Genomic DNA, 20,000 nt, shown 5'->3' on the forward strand with positions numbered 1-20,000 from the left:
TTCACACTTGAAGAAGAAGTCGACAACACTATTCCTTTCCTTGATGTTCTTCTCTGCAAATTTGACCATGAACTTCGTTTTAAAGTCTATCGAAAACCCACCAACCAAAACGATCTTCTCCACTTCTACGCTCACCACGACACCAAAACTAAACGTGGTGTAATTATAGGCTTCTTCCTGCGCGCACTCAGAATCTGCAGCAATGAGTTCCTTGAGGAAGAATGCACTATAATTGAACAAGTATTTTCTAAACTCCACTATCCTCGTCACTTCATCAGAGACTGCAGACGGGGGGCATTAAACATCTTCAACACACCCAGAGAAGACACTGCCGAGAAGAGATACATACGAAGTCTCCCTTATTATCAACGCACTAAAAAACAAGGCAGGAGATTTAAATACCTTACCACCCTTTATATACAAAAAAGTGTCACAAGTGCTATCACCAATCATTGCAACACTCTTTAACAAATCCATTGAATCCTCCACCTTCCCTACAGTACTCAAAATAGCAAGGGTCACCCCGATCCACAAAGGAGGAGACCAAACAGAGTTGAATAACTATAGGCCAATATCCAACTTACACCCTCTCTCAAAAATCTTCGAAAAATTAATTCATAAACGAATCTACTCCTACCTTATCTCCCAAAACATACTCAACCCCTGCCAATTTGGATTCAGGCCTAATAAAAATACTAATGATGCTATTATACACATGCTAGAACATATATACACTGCAATAGAGAAAAAAGAAGTCCCACTGGGGATCTTCATTGACTTACGTAAAGCTTTTGATACAGTTGACCATGACTTGCTCCACGTAAAATTGTCACACTATGGTATAAGAGGGCACTCCCTCAACTACCTCAAGTCATACCTCAGCAACAGAAGCCAATATGTGTACGCAAATGGGGCAAACTCTTCTGCACAACCAATTACAGTTGGTGTCCCACAGGGAAGTGTCCTTGGCCCTCTTCTCTTTCTCCTATACATAAATGACCTACCAAATGCTTCTCAATTACTCAAACCCACACTATTTGCTGATGACACAACATACGTCTTCTCCCACCCGAGCCCAGTCACGCTAGCCAATACTGTAAATACCGAATTACAGAAAATATCTACCTGGATGAGTACTAACAAACTTACACTAAACATTGACAAAACCTACTTCATTCAGTTTGGTAACAGAGCTACAGATGTCCCTCTTAACATAATGATAAACGGATCACCTATCACAAAGCTAACAGAGGGAAAATTCTTAGGAATCCACCTTGATAATAGACTCAAATTTCATACACATATACAACAAATTTCTAAGAAAATTTCCAAGACTGTAGGCATACTATCGAAGATACGGTACTATGCTCCACAGTCAGCCCTCCTGGCCCTATATCACTCTCTTATTTACCCCTATCTCACCTATGGAATTTGTGCATGGGGCTCAACAACAAGTAACCATCTCAGACCACTAATTACCCAACAAAAGGCTGCAGTTAGAATAACAAATTCTCACTACAGGCAGCACACTCCACCAATATTCAATACACTCAACCTACTCACCATACAAAACATCCATACTTATTACTGCACCTATTACATACATAGAACACTCAACTCTGATATTAACCCTCCCCTCAAACATCTTGCCAACCTCAACAGAACACATGACCATAACACAAGGCACAGATCACTCTTTGATATTCCTCGTGTCCATCTCACGCTATGCAAAAACTCAATGCACATAAAAGGCCCTAAAATCTGGAATTCATTACCTGTAAATATAAAAGAAACACTACCTGTTTATAAATTCAAGTCTCTTCTCAAAGATCACTTACTCACCCAAAACCAAATAAATACTGAATAACTGAACCTTATAAATTGTATATCTTAAATGTTTCTCACAATTATATCACATAAATGTTAAACCTAAAACCCAATCTAACTTTATTATTTTTTAAATACACTACCTAACAGAATACTCCATTCTACTGAATTTATAACAATGCATGCAACCATATGACCTGTCTTTGTAATACTCACTTGTGCTTTATAGTAATCAGTTTACATTAATGTTTTTCACTGATTTCATCATTGCTTAGTTAATCTTAAGTTAATTTTAAGCCAGCCCGTAATGCTATGCATAGTATAAGTGGCTTTGGCATGCTGCTCTTATCTGTATTTTTTTTGTACCTCTGTAAGTGTGCTCAAATTATAAATAAATAAATAAATAAATAGTCCTCCCCACCAACTCCATTGCCAAACATGTTTCCAACATCTTTTCCAATACCTCATTCCAAGTATCTACCTTCACAACCACGACCATCAAGGACATCACCAGTAGTAGACAGGACAAGCCTCCATCCTCTGCAGGGGTATACATAATCCCTTGTAATGACTGCAACAAATTATACGTGGGCGAAACATCAAGAGACCTCCAAACACGTATTTCAGAACACCAATACGCAAGCAGGACTGACGATACAAGGAATGTGGTCAGTCCATCAGTCTTGAATAGAATACGGCATATGGGCGGAGAAGCAGCTTATAAACCGTAGGCAGGAGAGGTGCAGCAGATGCAGGTGGTGTCACATTTGTTCAATGTGGAAGTAGGTCGTGCCCAAGGGTTAGGGCACGACCTACTTCCACATTGAACAAATGTGACACCACCTACATCTGCTGCACCTCTCCTGCCTACGGTTTATAAGCTGCTTCTCCGCCCATATGCCGTATTCTATTCAAGATTGATGGACTGACCACATCGACTCAAGGTTGAAGGACTGATTACCTCATTCTCCTCCGATACAAGGAATGCCTGTGTACAACATCGCAATTCACACAACCATTTAATTAACTACAGAAACTCAAGACTTATCGCCACAGAAGACAACACTCAATACCGAAGAATCCTGGAATCATCGCTTATCTCTATAGCCAACAATTTCAACCAGAACAATGGCTTCTATAACATAGCTGAACCACTTTCCAAGAAACTTCTTCGTCGCTATCCCACATAAGAACATAGAACACTGCATAAGGTCTGCTCACAACTTGTCCAATACCCCTGCCAAGCTACCCAAGATTTTAGACTCTATAACCCCATCCGGTAGATCATCAGATGCAGCATTCTCCACCTGACCTCAACATTCTGAACCTGACTATAAATACTCACGTACCTTCCACCCCAGGTAGATCTATTTGTGACTTGAAAAAGCCCACTGTGTAGGCGAAACATTGTCAATAAAGGATCACATCAAACTGCATATATGTTTATGTTTCCATTGTGTCGGTATTTCATACCATTTATTTTCATTTTGGCATTGTTAAAGATGAATAAATATAGGATCAGTTGGCTGTACTCAAAGTGGTATTTGAGTTTATGTTTCCTCAATATTACTACGATTATTTATAATTAATAAAGTTGAGAAGTATTCTCCTGTTCAGTTTATGGCCCTTAAACGTTAGTTACTGGTCATGCAGTAGTGACGTAACTGGTCATGCAGTAGTGACGTAACTGGTCATGCAGTAGTGACGTAACTGGTCATGCAGTAGTGACGTAACTGGTCATGCAGTAGTGACGTAACTGGTCATGCAGTAGTGACGTAACTGGTCATGCAGTAGTGACGTAACTGGTCATGCAGTAGTGACGTAACTGGTCATGTAGTAGTGACGTAACTGGTCATGTAGTAGTGACGTAACTGGAGTTAACTCCCCCCCCCATCCCCCGCCCTTGGCTTTCATGGGGGTGACACCAGAGATGCCGCCCCGGGTGACACCAATCCTAGCGACGCCTCTGACTACAGTATCGGTATCGGTGAAGAATTTGCCGATACCAGCCAACACTTTTCAAATATTGAACATCAAAATGGTATACAATACCGACAGGTTGGTAGGTAAGACACATAGGCAACAGTTAGACAACTTTATTCCGAAACGTTTCGCCTACACAGTAGGCTTCTTCAGTCGAATACAGAAAGTAGGCAGGAACAGTAGAGATGTGAAGACGATGTAATCAGTCCATCACCCTTAAAGTCGTAGAATTTTGAGGTTGTCAGTCCCTCGGCCGGGAGAAGTTCAGTTCCATAGTCAGGAACTATCTGAAGAACAAGCGACAGTGCGGAGACTTAAATACTGTCGGAAGGAGAGGTGCAGAGTAGTAGTAGTAGTGAGAATGTAGCCACTGAGAGGTCAGGTCCCTCTCAGATCCAACAGTTCTCACTTGAAAGGGTTGTCTAACGCCTTAGACAACCCTTTCAAGTGAGAACTGTTGGATCTGAGAGGGACCTGACCTCTCAGTGGCTACATTCTCACTACTACTACTCTGCACCTCTCCTTCCGACAGTATTTAAGTCTCCGCACTGTCGCTTGTTCTTCAGATAGTTCCTGACTATGGAACTGAACTTCTCCCGGCCGAGGGACTGACAACCTCAAAATTCTACGACTTTAAGGGTGATGGACTGATTACATCGTCTTCACATCTCTACTGTTCCTGCCTACTTTCTGTATTCGACTGAAGAAGCCTACTGTGTAGGCGAAACGTTTCGGAATAAAGTTGCCTAACTGTTGCCTATGTGTCTTACCTACCACTTTTCAAATATTAATACTACATGTGCTTAAAATAGTCAAATAAGCACTGTACCTCATATTTGTGTGAGCTACTCACACAAACAGTGGACAGTCACATGTGACTCAGTGTGCTATCATTATAAGTTCAACTGGTTACTGACTCATAAGAACATAAGAATGTAGGAAAACTGCAGCAGACCTAATGGCCAATGCAAGGTAGTGCTTATCATATCCCACAAACTCACTAACAAAAATATCTGCCCAACCTATTTTCAGTGCTCCCCAAGGAATAGCTTCAATAAACCTATAAACTTAGCACACTTTGTGTATCCTGCAGTCAAGAGCCAGAGGATGTTGCTGCCGCTCATCCCCTGCCACCCGCCGTCTCCATGAAAACCTGATGACACTTCCCCTACTGGGAGCCACTGCTGGGTCACTACATGGAGAAGACCCGGGCCAGGACCCGTCCCGGCGAACCTACCTGTATCTGTACCTCTGTATGTTTGAAGTAATCAAGATCCTAGGACCGAAAGATTTTCTAATGTGCCCTGGAGATTGCTCATGCGTCTTTCTAAACCACCGGTGAACGAAACGTCTCGATGAAATGCAATAAACTGCAACTTGTCTCATTAGCACAGCATGGGCTAGTAGGCTTACTGCAGAGCGCCGCTATTCGTAGGTTGCACACTCTGGATGACACAGGCCCTGGGGGAGACAGTTCTGGTTCCTTCCTTCCCACTGACTACGTCCCTGATTCAACATACCAGCTTCCTAAATTCATCTGATAGCACGGGATAATGGTGCCAATGTTGTCAAAGGAATTAATGGGACAGGCTACAACAGTTTGCCATGTTTTCTGCCAATATCTCAAACTGGTTATATCCATGATCGTATTCTGGAGCGGAGAATAATAAATGACATCACTCATAACTGTAAGCTAAGTGAGGCACTCGAGTCTCCTCTAGCCTGCTGTAAACAAGAGACTCTTCAAAAATAAAGTGAACTAGCAAATCACAAGCTCACTCAGAATGTACCTACCTTCTGGAACAGCACTTAATATTAGATCGCCTAGGGAGCCAAAGAAAAAAATAGCTGGTGCAATGCAATGCTTGTATAGGAATAGTATACAATACCGATGAGATGAAGTATTAGACACGTGTGCAACGTCTAGGTATCTTTATATGTAGATGCTTCGCCATCCAGTGACTTTATCAATACAAGGACAGTGTGAACACTCTACAACTATATATTATTATTCAAGCAGTCACTGAAGAATCACAAAGAGCACTACAGAGGTACAGGCAGCACTACATGGGTACAGGCAGCACTACAGGGGTATAAGAACACTACAGAGGTACAGACAGCACTACATGGGTACAGGCAGCACTACATGTGTACAGGCAGCACTACATGGGTACAGGCAGCACTACAGGGGTATAAAGAACACTACAGAGGTACAGACAGCACTACATGGGTACAGGCAGCCCTACAGAGGTACAGGCAGCACTACAGGGGTATAAGAACACTACAGAGGTACAGGCAGCACTACAGGGGTACAGGCAGCACTACATGGGTACAGGCAGCACTACATGGGTACAGACAGCCCTACAGAGGTACAGGCAGCACTACAGGGGTACAGGCAGCACTACAGGGGTATAAGAACACTACAGAGGTACAGGCAGCACTACAGGGGTACAGGCAGCACTACAGGGGTATAAGAACACTACAGAGGTACATGCAGCACTACAGGGGTACAGGCAGCACTACATGGGTACAGGCAGCACTACATGGGTACAGGCAGCACTACATGGGTACAGGCAGCACTACATGGGTACAGGCAGCACTACAGGGGTACAGGCAGCACTACAGGGGTACAGACAGCACTACATGGGTACAGGCAGCACTACAGAGGTACAGACAGCACTACAGGGGTACAGACAGCATTACATGGGTACAGGCAGCACTACATGGGTACAGACAGCCCTACAGAGGTATAAGCAGCACTACAGAGGTACAGGCAGCACTACAGGGGTACAGGCAGCACTACATGGATACAGACAGCCCTACAGAGGTATAAGCAGCATTACAGAGGTACAGGCAGCACTACAGGGGTACAAAAAACACTACAGAAGTACAGACAGCACTACAAGGGTACAGGCAGCACCACAGGGCTACAGACAGCCCTACAGACGTACAGGCAACACTACAGGGGTACAGAAAGCACTACAGGGGTACAAAGAACACTACAGAGGTACAGACAGCACTACAGAGGTACATGCAGCACTACAGGGGTACAGACATCACCACAGAGGTACAGACAGCACCACAGAGGTACAGACAGCACTACAGAGGTACAGACAGCACTACAGAGGTACAGGCAGCAGTACACGGGTACAGACAGCACTACGGGGGTACAGACAGCGCTACAGAAGTACACACAACACTACAGAGTTACAGGCAGCACTACAGGGGTACAGACAGCACTACACGGGTACAGACAGCACTACAGAGGTACAGGCAGCACTACAGAGGTACAGACAGCACTACGGGGGTACAGACAGCGCTACAGAGGTACAGGCAGCAGTACACGGGTACAGACAGCACTACGGGGGTACAGACAGCACTACACGGGTACAAACAGCACTACAGAGGTACAGACAGCACTACACGGGTACAGACAGCACTACGGGGGTACAGACAGCGCTACAGAAGTAAACACAACACTACAGAGTTACAGGCAGCACTACAGGGGTACAAACAGCACTACAGAGGTACAGGCAGCACTACAGGGGTACAGACAGCACTACAGGGGTACAGACAGCACCACAGAGGTACAGACAGCACCACAGAGGTACAGACAGTATGTAGACAGCCTGTACTGTCTGCACAGACAGCCCATGCTGTCTGCCAGCTTAGTTCATATTTCGCGCCACTCAGGTGCTGCCATCTATAGGCCTTGCCACTTCAGTATGCCCAGACTTGCCTCACTCTCACTCACACAGCGGCCTGGCATCAAGACACAAGTACTCCCAGCTCTCTCTCGTGGGCATGGCCCTGCCCGGGCCATGGGCACAAACACACAAGCCTGTGTAACCCACCACTACTTGTCAATAAAGTAAGAAGCCTCCGAAGAAGTATATCATTAACACCGCTCTACAGCCTACCAAACAACCCCATTTATATTGGTACCAGCGGTGGTCGCAGCGTTGTGTTTACCCTGGAGAGAGGAAGGAGAGGTATGAAGTCATCTTCACTTCATCACCCTACACAAGAAGCATCCGTCTCTCAACGAGTTATCCTGATGTCGTGTCTGCACGTTTGAGCATCCAGACACAGGTACAAGCAGGATCCAGCCGAAATTTATCGAAATTCTCCGAGAATTGTGAGTGGCGTCACAGTGACCCCACGCTACAGCGTCCCAGTGACTCCACGCCACAGCGTCCCACGCTGTTTCTCAAGTCACGTGTTCAGCGTCACTTGTATGTTGCTGTTGTTGTTCAGCTCAGCACAGCTGTTTCAGCAAGCCAGAGGTGAGTTTTGTGGTGATTTCTGCGTCCAGTGTGAGCTTCTCCACGTGTTTGTGGGTGGGGGAGGAGAGGAGAGGAAGTGGCTGTTCCTCACCTTGCCCATGCCCGCCCTGCCATACACACGCACGCTCCTCGCCGCTAGCCTACCATACACCACTCACCACTGCCCACTCCCTCTGCTGTGTTTTCTGCTGTTTTTCGTGTGAATTCTTTGCCAGTGCTGTGTATCCGAGTGCCCGAGGCCACTCGAAGCTACGTGGATTACGACGTCACGTGGGTGTGGCCGATGTCACGTAGACCTACAAAGCCACGTGAGTTACCAGATGTCCCAAGGCCTCATGCTGTGGTCTGCTGCCCGCATCACATCGACGCCACCCACGATGCTGCCCGACTTCATGACGTCACCTCACGATGTCTCCTGACGTCACCTCACGATGTCTACTGACGTCACGTCACGATGTCTGCTGACGTCACCTCACGATGTCTGCTGACGTCACCTCGAGATGTCTGCTGACGTCACCTCACGATGTCTGCCTGACGTCACCTCGAGATGTCTGTTGACGTCACTGCTGCCGACGTCACCTTGCGACATCACGCCTGACATCACATGATGTCACATCGAGTGTTCTAGTAATTATTTCAGTATTGTCGAGAAGATTGAGAGAAAATATATGTCGTGTGTTAATTCCTCTTAGTCAGTGTTCTCACATTTTAGTATGTCTTAGTGTCAGTTTTGTGAACAGAAAAGCATCATTTGCTAGTTAAGCCATGTTGTACCGTATGTACAGCGGTGTGTTTTTAAAGTTTCGTGTGTCCAGTGAGGTCTGGCCCAGCCAGACCTGAGTAGCACCACTGTGTTAGTCACCCGCCTGACCAGTGTTTGACAGCTGATTTCTCAGCCCTGAGCGTATGAGCCCCCTTGTACAGAAAGCTTTTATGCTCGTCGCTCGTGATGTTCTGCAGAATCGTACCTGCTACGATTCCCATCGAGATTTGTTTCACTTCACCTCCAGACCGTCAGAGTGCAGTTATATGTAGAGAAACAAGTCTGGGGACGCTTAGGCTAACCTCTGCTATAACTCCAACTGTCGAGAGATGATACTCGTCAAGCCGCAGCCAGCCCTGTCGGCAGGCGCTGTGTCAGCCTCCTGTCACAAGCTTCAGTGAGCAGCCTGCACATAGAAGATGTCACTTTGACTGCTAGCTCGCTCACTGCAGTCTGGTGTATGATGTTACGACTCCCAGATGTTTCGCCCAGTCGTCTCTGCCACGACTCGCTCCACGCTCGCCGGCAGTGACAGCCCAGCGACAGTACCAGTCAAGAAGTGTCCTGAGTCGCTTGCCAGAAGTCCTGCCCAGTTGCCGAGTTTTGTCGACGCCTCACTCGAGGGCACCAGCATGTCGTGCCCCAGGTTGAGTGAAAACCTGCAGCGACTCCTACGATGTCTGCTTCACCGTTCCAGAGGAGACCGTACCCTGTTACGTCACAGCTCAGCCGCAGCGATGTCTCCCGTGTTGCAGTATCTGTCCAGACGCAGGAAGGCGTGCAGTGATGCCCATCGACGCTCACTGCCTATGACCACGATGTTTAGCACCCCCCACATGTTTTTTTCTTCCCTCCCTGTAGGAAGTTTTTTTTTCCATGTCCATATGTATATATATGTTTTTATTTTGTGTTCTGTGCCCTGTTCCTACGAGAGAGAGACCGAGTTTCTTTTACTACCAGTATTGTCGCGTCGGGACGACGCGCGGTAGGTGGCCGAGCGTATGTAGACAGCCTGTACTGTCTGCACAGACAGCCCATGCTGTCTGCCAGCTTAGTTCATATTTCGCGCCACTCAGGTGCTGCCATCTATAGGCCTTGCCACTTCAGTATGCCCAGACTTGCCTCACTCTCACTCACACAGCGGCCTGGCATCAAGACACAAGTACTCCCAGCTCTCTCTCGTGGGCATGGCCCTGCCCGGGCCATGGGCACAAACACACAAGCCTGTGTAACCCACCACTACTTGTCAATAAACTAAGAAGCCTCCGAAGAAGTATATCATTTAACTACCCGCTCTACAGCTACCAAACAACCCCCATTTATAAGCACTACAGAGTTACAGGCAGCACTACAGGGGTACAAACAGCACTACAGGGGTACAAACAGCACTACAGAGGTACAGGCAGCACTACACGGGTACCGACAGCACTACGGGGGTACAGACAGCGCTACAGAAGTAAACACAACACTACAGAGTTACAGGCAGCACTACAGGGGTACAAACAGCACTACAGAGGTACAGGCAGCAGTACACGGGTAAAGACAGCACTACAAAGGTACAAAGAGCACTACAGAGGTACAGGCAGCACTACAGGGGTACAAACAGCACTACAGGGGTACAAACAGCACTACAGAGGTACAGGCAGCACTACACGGGTACCGACAGCACTACGGGGGTACAGACAGCGCTACAGAAGTAAACACAACACTACAGAGTTACAGGCAGCACTACAGGGGTACAAACAGCACTACAGAGGTACAGGCAGCAGTACACGGGTAAAGACAGCACTACAAAGGTACAAAGAGCACTACAGAGGTACAGGCAATACTACAGGGGTACAAAGAGCGCTACAGAGGTTGAGACCAGACTACGAAAGTACTCACAGTGCACCACAAGGTACCAGGTATCGTCCAGGGAAGCAGGAGCAGCGTGTGTCTCCGCCACACAGCGCAGGAAGGAACCATTGTGCTCCGGGCGCGGCGTCAACACCACACTGCTGGTAGTCATGTTACCGTCTGCTGACGTCTGTACAACACACACACACACACGTCTGAGTGAAATTATCTGTGTACACACAACATAAGTCCCACAACACATGCCTTACAGCACCAGCCTCACAACACACGTATCACAACACCAGCCTCACAACACCCGTATCACAGCACCAGCCTCAAAACACATGTATCAACACCAGCCTCACAACACAGGTATCACAACACCAGCCTCACAACACAGGTATCACAACACCAGCCTCACAACACAGGTATCACAACACAAGCCTCACAACACAGGTATCACAACACCAGCCTCACAACACCAGCCTCACAACACAGGTATCACAACACCAGCCTCACAACACAGGTATCACAACACCAGCCTCACAACACAGGTATCACAACACCAGCCTCACAACACAGGTATCACAAGCCATACCCCGGCCGGGATTGAACCCGCGGTCATAGAGTCTCAAAACTCCAGCCCGTCGCGTTAGCCACTAGACCAGCTAGCCACAATAAGATTCGTCCAACTAAGTATATTTCTACACCATAGGAAGGTTAGCACAGGCACCACTGTGACCACAAATGCAAGTTTTTACAGACGAATCTCCAGCTAGCGTGGCCGGAGTTTTGAGACTCTATGACCGCGGGTTCAATCCCGGCCGGGGTATGGTTTGTTTGCAATCGTGTCATTACGATTTCGTGAGTCATGTTGACGGCAGTGAAGGGACTTGAGCTAGAGTTCGTCACGGCCATGCTAGCTGGAGATTCGTCTGTAAAAACTTGCATTTGTGGTCACAGTGATGCCTGTGCTAACCTTCCTATGGTGTAGAAATACACCTAGTTGGACGAATCTTATTGTGGCTAGCTGGTCTAGTGGCTAACGCGACGGGCTGAGTTTTGAGACTATGACCGCGGGTTCAATCCCGGCCGGGGTATGGTTTGTTTGCAATCGTGTCATTACGATTTCGTGAGTCAGGTATGATAACACCAGCCTCACAACACAGGTATCACAACACTAGCCTCACAACACAGGTATCACAACACCAGCCTCACAACACAGGTATCACAACACCAGCCTCACAACACAGGTATCACAACACCAGCCTCACAACACAGGTATCACAACACCAGCCTCACAACACAGGTATCACAACACCAGCCTCACAACACAGGTATCACAACACCAGCCTCACAACACAGGTATCACAACACCAGCCTCACAACGCAGGTATCACAACACCAGCCTCACAACACCAGCCTCACAACACCAGCCTCACAACACAGGTATCACAACACCAGCCTCACAACACAGGTATCACAACACCAGCCTCACAACACAGGTATCACAACACCAGCCTCACAACACAGGTATCACAACACCAGCCTCACAACACAGGTATCACAACACCAGCCTCACAACACAGGTATCACAACACCAGCCTCACAACACAGGTATCACAACACCAGCCTCACAACACAGGTATCACAACACCAGCCTCACAACACAGGTATCACAACACCAGCCTCACAACACAGGTATCACAACACCAGCCTCACAACACAGGTATCACAACACCAGCCTCACAACACAGGTATCACAACACCAGCCTCACAACACAGGTATCACAACACCAGCCTCACAACACAGGTATCACAACACCAGCCTCACAACACAGGTATCACAACACCAGCCTCACAACACAGGTATCACAACACCAGCCTCACAACACAGGTATCACAACACCAGCCTCACAACACAGGTATCACAACACCAGCCTCACAACACAGGTATCACAACATCAGCCTCACAACACAGGTATCACAACACCAGCCTCACAACACAGGTATCACAACACCAGCCTCACAACACAGGTATCACAACACCAGCCTCACAACACAGGTATCACAACACCAGCCTCACAACACAGGTATCACAACACCAGCCTCACAACACAGGTATCACAACACCAGCCTCACAACACAGGTATCACAACACAAGTTACCGTAGCGACTGAACTCGCAGAGTAATGTTTGACGACATCCTCATGACTCTACAGAGTCTCCCAGCTCAAACCAACACATTTTAACACTTGATGAATATAACCCACCGTGTGTAATGATGAATATAACACACCGTGTGTAATGATGAATATAACCCACCGTGTGTAATGATGAATATAACCCACCGTGTGTAATGATGAATATAACACACCGTGTGTAATGATGAATATAACACACTGTGTGTAATGATGAATATAACCCACCGTGTGTAATGATGAATATAACACACTGTGTGTAATGATGAATATAACACACCGTGTGTAATGATGAATATAACCCACCGTGTGTAATGATGAATATAACACTGTGTGTAATGATGAATATAACACACTGTGTGTAATGATGAATATAACCCACCGTGTGTAATGATGAATATAACCCACCGTGTGTAATGATGATTATAACACACTGTGTGTAATGATGAATATAACACACTGTGTGTAATGATGAATATAACCCACCGTGTGTAATGATGAATATAACACACTGTGTGTAATGATGAATATAACACACCGTGTGTAATGATGAATATAACACACCGTGTGTAATGATGAATATAACACACCGTGTGTAATGATGAATATAACCCACCGTGTGTAATGATGAATATAACACACCGTGTGTAATGATGAATATAACACACCGTGTGTAATGATGAATATAACACACCGTGTGTAATGATGAATATAACACACTGTGTGTAATGATGAATATAACACACTGTGTGTAATGATGAATATAACACACCGTGTGTAATGATGAATATAACACACCGTGTGTAATGATGAATATAACACACCGTGTGTAATGATGAATATAACACACCGTGTGTAATGATGAATATAACACACTGTGTGTAATGATGAATATAACACACCGTGTGTAATGATGAATATAACACACCGTGTGTAATGATGAATATAACACACCGTGTGTAATGATGAATATAACCCACCGTGTGTAATGATGAATATAACCCACCGTGTGTAATGATGAATATAACCCACCGTGTGTAATGATGAATATAACACACCGTGTGTAATGATGAATATAACACACCGTGTGTAATGATGAATATAACACACTGTGTGTAATGATGAATATAACCCACCGTGTGTAATGATGAATATAACACAGTGTGTGTAATGATGAATATAATACACTGTGTGTAATGATGAATATAACCCACCGTGTGTAATGATGAATATAACACACTGTGTGTAATGATGAATATAACACACTGTGTGTAATGATGAATATAACCCACCGTGTGTAATGATGAATATAACCCACCGTGTGTAATGATGATTATAACACACTGTGTGTAATGATGAATATAACACACTGTGTGTAATGATGAATATAACCCACCGTGTGTAATGATGAATATAACACACCGTGTGTAATGATGAATATAACACACCGTGTGTAATGATGAATATAACACACCGTGTGTAATGATGAATATAACACACCGTGTGTAATGATGAATATAACACACTGTGTGTAATGATGAATATAACACACCGTGTGTAATGAATATAACACACCGTGTGTAATGATGAATATAACACACCGTGTGTAATGATGAATATAACACACCGTGTGTAATGAATATAACACACCGTGTGTAATGATGAATATAACACACCGTGTGTAATGATGAATATAACACACCGTGTGTAATGATGAATATAACACACCGTGTGTAATGATGAATATAACACACCGTGTGTAATGATGAATATAACACACCGTGTGTAATGATGAATATAACACACTGTGTGTAATGATGAATATAACACACCGTGTGTAATGATGAATATAACACACCGTGTGTAATGATGAATATAACACACTGTGTGTAATGTCAGATTACAGCAAGATACACCTACCCTACCTTTTGTCCTTCTAAAGTAACTATTATATAGTAGTAGGACGCCACTGTTCACACTATGTGAATCATACAGAATAATGTATCGGCACACTTCCTTCCCACTGTGTAACTACCACACAGAGCAGTGTAGCAGCACACTGTTGGTGTTCCCACTGTGTAACTACCACACAGAGCAGTGTAGCAGCACACTGCTGGTGTTCCCCACAGTGTATCATACAGAGCAGTGTAGCAGCACACTGCTGGTGTTCCCCACAGTGTGTCATACAGAGCAGTGTAGCAGCACATTGCTGGTGTTCCCACAGTGTCTCATACAGAGAAGTGTAGCAGCACACTGCTGGTGTTCCCCACAGTGTATCATACAGAGCAGTGTAGCAGCACACTGCTGGTGTTCCCCACAGTGTATCATACAGAGCAGTGTAGCAGCACACTGCTGGTGTTCCCACAGTGTATCATACAGAGCAGTGTAGCAGCACACTGCTGGTGTTCCCACAGTGTGTCATACAGAGCAGTGTAGCAGCACACTGCTGGTGTTCCCCACAGTGTATCATACAGAGCAGTGTAGCAGCACACTGCTGGTGTTCCCACAGTGTGTCATACAGAGCAGTGTAGCAGCACACTGCTGGTGTTCCCACAGTGTGTCATACAGAGCAGTGTAGCAGCACACTGCTGGTGTTCCCACAATGTAAAGGAGACCAAGTGAGTGAGACATTTCTTCCCCCTGTGAGTGTTCACAAGTGCTCAAGTTACAATATGAAAGTGAGTGAGCACAAGGAGTGAAGGCTTGATCCACCGTCTGGCCGGGCAGAGACAGACGTTACCACACAGTACATATTTCTGAATTTTTTTTACAAAAGTTTTTGCTCTCTGATTTGTAAGTGGTGGTGGAATGATGAGGGAACGAAGGACATATGTACTGACATTAAGTGTGTAAAGTGTTCATCTCGTTCGTGGAAAGTACTCGCCTCGTCCGTGGAAAGTATTAACCTTATCCGTGGAAATTTCTGACTTCATCCGTGGAAAGTACGGACCTCCTTAGAGGAAATGAATGACCTGGGTCCTTGGAAAGCACGCACCGTGTACTTTACCGGCAATGAATGTGAGTAGTGTCATGGACGGCGTCAGGACGGTGGTATTGACCTCAGAGCAGTGTTTGTCTGGTGTTAAAGAGACGGTGGAACAAGCCTCCATTGCTTCCCTCCTGTGAACGGCTCGCACGGACTCAACTCACCGTTGTTACTGTTTTACTAGCGTCCTAATCAAGGACATGTCCCTGGCACTTACGGTGAGGGTGGCACTCATGAATAGTGTGGCACTTACCGTGAGTGTTGCTTGCAGGACACGCTGGTAGCCACTCCACCAGGTGATGGTAGGTGGTGGCCTGGCACCTACCACCACACACACTATTTCCTGCTGCTCACCTTCTCTAAGAGGCAACGATTTGGGAGGTTGGATCTCCACGCTCAGGGGCGGCACTGGTGGGAGAGATACAGAGATCATGAAGGTATGGCAGTGTGTGTATGTGTGTACTCACCTATTTGTACTCATTTATGATTACAGGGGTCGATTCACAGCTCCTGTCCCAGCCTCTTCGCTGGTCGCTACTAGGTCCACTCTCTCCCTGCTCCATGAGCTTTATCGTATCTTATCTTAAAGGTATATATGGCTTCTGTCTCCACTACATCAGTGTGTGTGTGTGTGTGTGTGTGTGTGTGTGTGTGTGTGTGTGTGTGTGTGTGTGTGTGTGTGTGTGTGTGTGTGTGTGTGTGTGTGTGTGTGTGTGTGTGTGTGTGTGTGTGTGTGTGTGTGTGTGTGTGTGTGTGTGTGTGTGTGTGTATGTGTGTGTGTGTATGTGTATGTGTGTGTGTGTATGTGTGTGTGTGTGTGTGTGTGTGTGTGTATGTGTGTGTGTATGTGTGTGTGTATGTGTATGAGTGTATGTGTACTCACCTATTTGTACTCACCTATTTGTGGTTGCAGGGGTCGAGTCCTAGCTCCTGGCCCCGCCTCTTCACCGGTTGCTACTAGACCCTATCTCTCCCCGCTCCATGAGCTTTATCAAACCTCGTCTTAAAACTGTGTATGGTTCCTGCCTCCACTACGTCATTTTCTAGGCTATTCCACTGCCTTACAACTCTATGACTGAAGAAATACTTCCTACTATCTCTCTGACTCATTTGTGTCTTCAACTTCCAATTGTGGCCTCTTGTTTCTGTGTCCCCTCCCTGGAACATCCTGTCCTTGTCCACCTTGTCTATTCCACGCAGTATTTTATATGTCGTTATCATGTCTCCCCTGACCCTCCTGTCCTCCAGTGTCGTCAGGCCGATTTCCCTTAATCTTTCTTCATAGGACATTCCCCTTAGCTCTGAAACTAACCTTGTTGCAAACCTTTGTACTTTCTCTAGTTTCTTGACGTGCTTTATCAAGTGCGGGTTCCAAACAGGTACTGCATACTCCAGTATGGGCCTGACATACACGGTGTACAGTGTCTTGAATGATTCCTTACTAAGGTGTCGGAATGCTGTTCTCAGGTTTGCCAGGCGCCCATATGCTGCAGCAGTTATCTGATTGATGTGTGCTTCCGGAGACATCCTCGGTGTTATACTCACCCCAAGATCTTTCTCCTTGAGTGAGGTTTGCAGTCTTTGGCCACCTAGCCTATACTCTGTCTGTGGTCTTCTGTGCCCTTCCCCTATCTTCATGACTTTGCATTTGGCAGGATTAAATTCGAGAAGCCATTTGCTGGACCAGGTGTCCAGTCTGTCCAGGTCTCTTTGAAGTCCTGCCTGGTCCTCATCAGATTTAATTCTCCTCATTAACTTCACATCATCTGCAAACAGGGACACTTCTGAGTCTAACCCTTCCGTCATGTCGTTCACATATACCAAAAATAGCACTGGTCCTAGGACCGACCCCTGTGGGACCCCGCTCGTCACAGGTGCCCACTGTGATACATCATTACGTACCATGACTCGTTGTTGCCTCCCTGTCAGGTATTCTCTGATCCATTGCAGTGCCCTTCCTGTTATATGCGCCTGATGCTCTAGCTTCTGCACTAATCTCTTGTGAGGAACTGTGTCAAAGGCCTTCTTGCAGTCCAAGAAGATGCAATCAACCCACCCCTCTCTCTCTTGTCTTACTTCTGTTATTTTATCATAAAACTCCAGAAGGTTTGTGACACAGGATTTGCCTTCCGTGACTCCGTGCTGGTTGGCATTTATACTCCTGTTCCGTTCCAGGTGCTCCACCACTCTCCTCCTGATAATCTTCTCCATAATTTTGCATACTATACACGTCAATGACACAGGTCTATAGTTTAGTGCCTCTTTTCTGTCTCCTTTTTTGAAAATGGGAACTACATTTGCTGTCTTCCATACCTCAGGTAGTTGCCCAGTTTCCAGGGATGTGTTGAAGATTGTGGTAAGTGGTACGCACAACATATCTGCTCCCTCTCTAAGGACCCATGGAGAGATGTTGTCTGGTCCCATTGCCTTTGAGGTATCGATGTCCCTTAGCAGTTTCTTCACCTCCTCCTCATCTGTATGTATGTCGTCCAACACTTGTTGGTGTATTCCTTGTTGGTGTCCCCATCTGGTCTGTCCCCCCAGAGTCCTTCCTGTCTCTACTGTAAATACTTCCTTAAATCTCGTGTTGAGCTCCTCACATACCTCTTGATCGTTTCTTGTGAGTTCTCCACCTTCTTTCCTCAGCCTTATCACCTGGTCCTTGACTGTTGTCTTCTTCCTAATGTGGCTATACAGCAGTTTCGGGTCAGATTTGACTTTCGATGCTATGTCGTTTTCATACTGTCGCTGGGCCTCCCTCCTTATCTGCGCATACTCGTTTCTGGCTCTTCTACTAATCTCCTTGTTTTCCTGGGTCCTATGCCTCCTGTACCTTTTCCATTCTCTGTTGCACTTAGTTTTTGCCTCCCTACACCTTCGGGTAAACCAAGGACTCGTCTTGGTCTTCCTATTATTTCTGTTTCCCTTGGGAACAAAACTTTCCTCTGCCTCCTTGCACTTTGTTGCCACATATTCCATCATCTCGTTTACTGATTTTCCTACCATTTCTCTGTCCCACTGAACCTCCTGCAGGAAGTTTCTCATACCTGTGTAGTCCCCCCTTTTATAGTTTGGCCTGTCCCCTTCCGTTCCTGTTACCTTCTCCACTTGTAACTCTACTATATAGTCAAAACTCAGAACCACATGATCGCTAGCTCCAAGGGGCCTCTCGTAAGTGATGTCCTCGATGTCTGAACTGCTCAGGGTGAACACAAGATCCAGTCTTGCTGGCTCGTCCTCCCCTCTCTCTCTGGTTGTGTCCCTGACATGTTGATGCATGAGGTTTTCAAGTACCACATCCATCATCTTGGCTCTCCATGTTTCGGGACCCCCATGTGGCTCCAGGTTTTCCCAGTCGATCTCCCTGTGGTTGAAATCGCCCATTACCAGTAACTTTGCTCTGCTCGAGTGAGCTCTTCTTGCCACCTCAGCCAGTGTGTCCACCATCACCCTGTTGTTTTCTTCGTACTCCTCTCTTGGCCTCCTGCAGTTCTGTGGTGGGTTATACATCACTCCAATGACTACTTTATGTTCTCCGGACTGAATTGTACCTACAATGTAGTCTCTTTCTCCAATCATGTCCATGCCTTCCATTTCCTCAAATCCCCATTGGTGTTTTATGAGCAGTGCAACCCCTCCTCCCCCTCTACTCCTTCTATCTTTCCTCAGGATCTGATATCCTGTTGGGAAGATTGTGTCTGTTATTATCTCAGCGAGTTTTGTTTCTGTGACTGCTATGATGTCTGGGGATTTTTCACTGATTCTTTCATTCCACTCCTCATGTTTATTCGTTATTCCATCCGCGTTTGTGTACCAAACCTTTAGTTTCTTTTCTATCATTGTGGTCGTGCAAGTATATTGGGGTTGGGGGAGGGAGAGCCTTGGTGGGGGCCTATATGGGGCTGTGGTGTAGGTGGGGTATGTGTTGATGGGGGTGGGGTCAGAATGCCCATAAGGGACAGCTGTTGGGGTGAGGTTTGTGATATGGGGGTTGGTGGCAGAGGGAACAGTGAGTGGGTTGGAGTATAGGTTGCTCAGTTGCGTTGGGAATGTCGCGGGTGGGGTCTGTTGGTGGGAGATTCTGTGGGGTGTGTTTGCCCTTCCTCCTGTGTCTGGGT

At 46.2% G+C, this 20,000-nt stretch overlaps 1 protein-coding gene across 2 annotated transcripts in view; it reads right to left on the minus strand.

Moving 5' to 3' along the window:
* LOC128700629 (uncharacterized) overlaps positions 1–20,000 on the minus strand; it is a 343,321-nt gene that overhangs the window by 66,348 nt on the left and 256,973 nt on the right. For both annotated transcript variants that reach the window (XM_070097051.1, XM_070097050.1), the window contains exons 6-7: positions 16,136–16,290; positions 10,744–10,885 (exon numbers count right to left, since the gene is read on the minus strand). In XM_070097051.1, coding sequence (XP_069953152.1) covers positions 10,744–10,885; positions 16,136–16,290 — 297 coding nt within the window. The remainder of the gene's footprint in view (positions 1–10,743; positions 10,886–16,135; positions 16,291–20,000) is intronic.

This window comes from Cherax quadricarinatus, chromosome 56 (genome assembly GCF_038502225.1).
Source record: "Cherax quadricarinatus isolate ZL_2023a chromosome 56, ASM3850222v1, whole genome shotgun sequence".
Taxonomy (NCBI): domain Eukaryota; kingdom Metazoa; phylum Arthropoda; class Malacostraca; order Decapoda; family Parastacidae; genus Cherax; species Cherax quadricarinatus.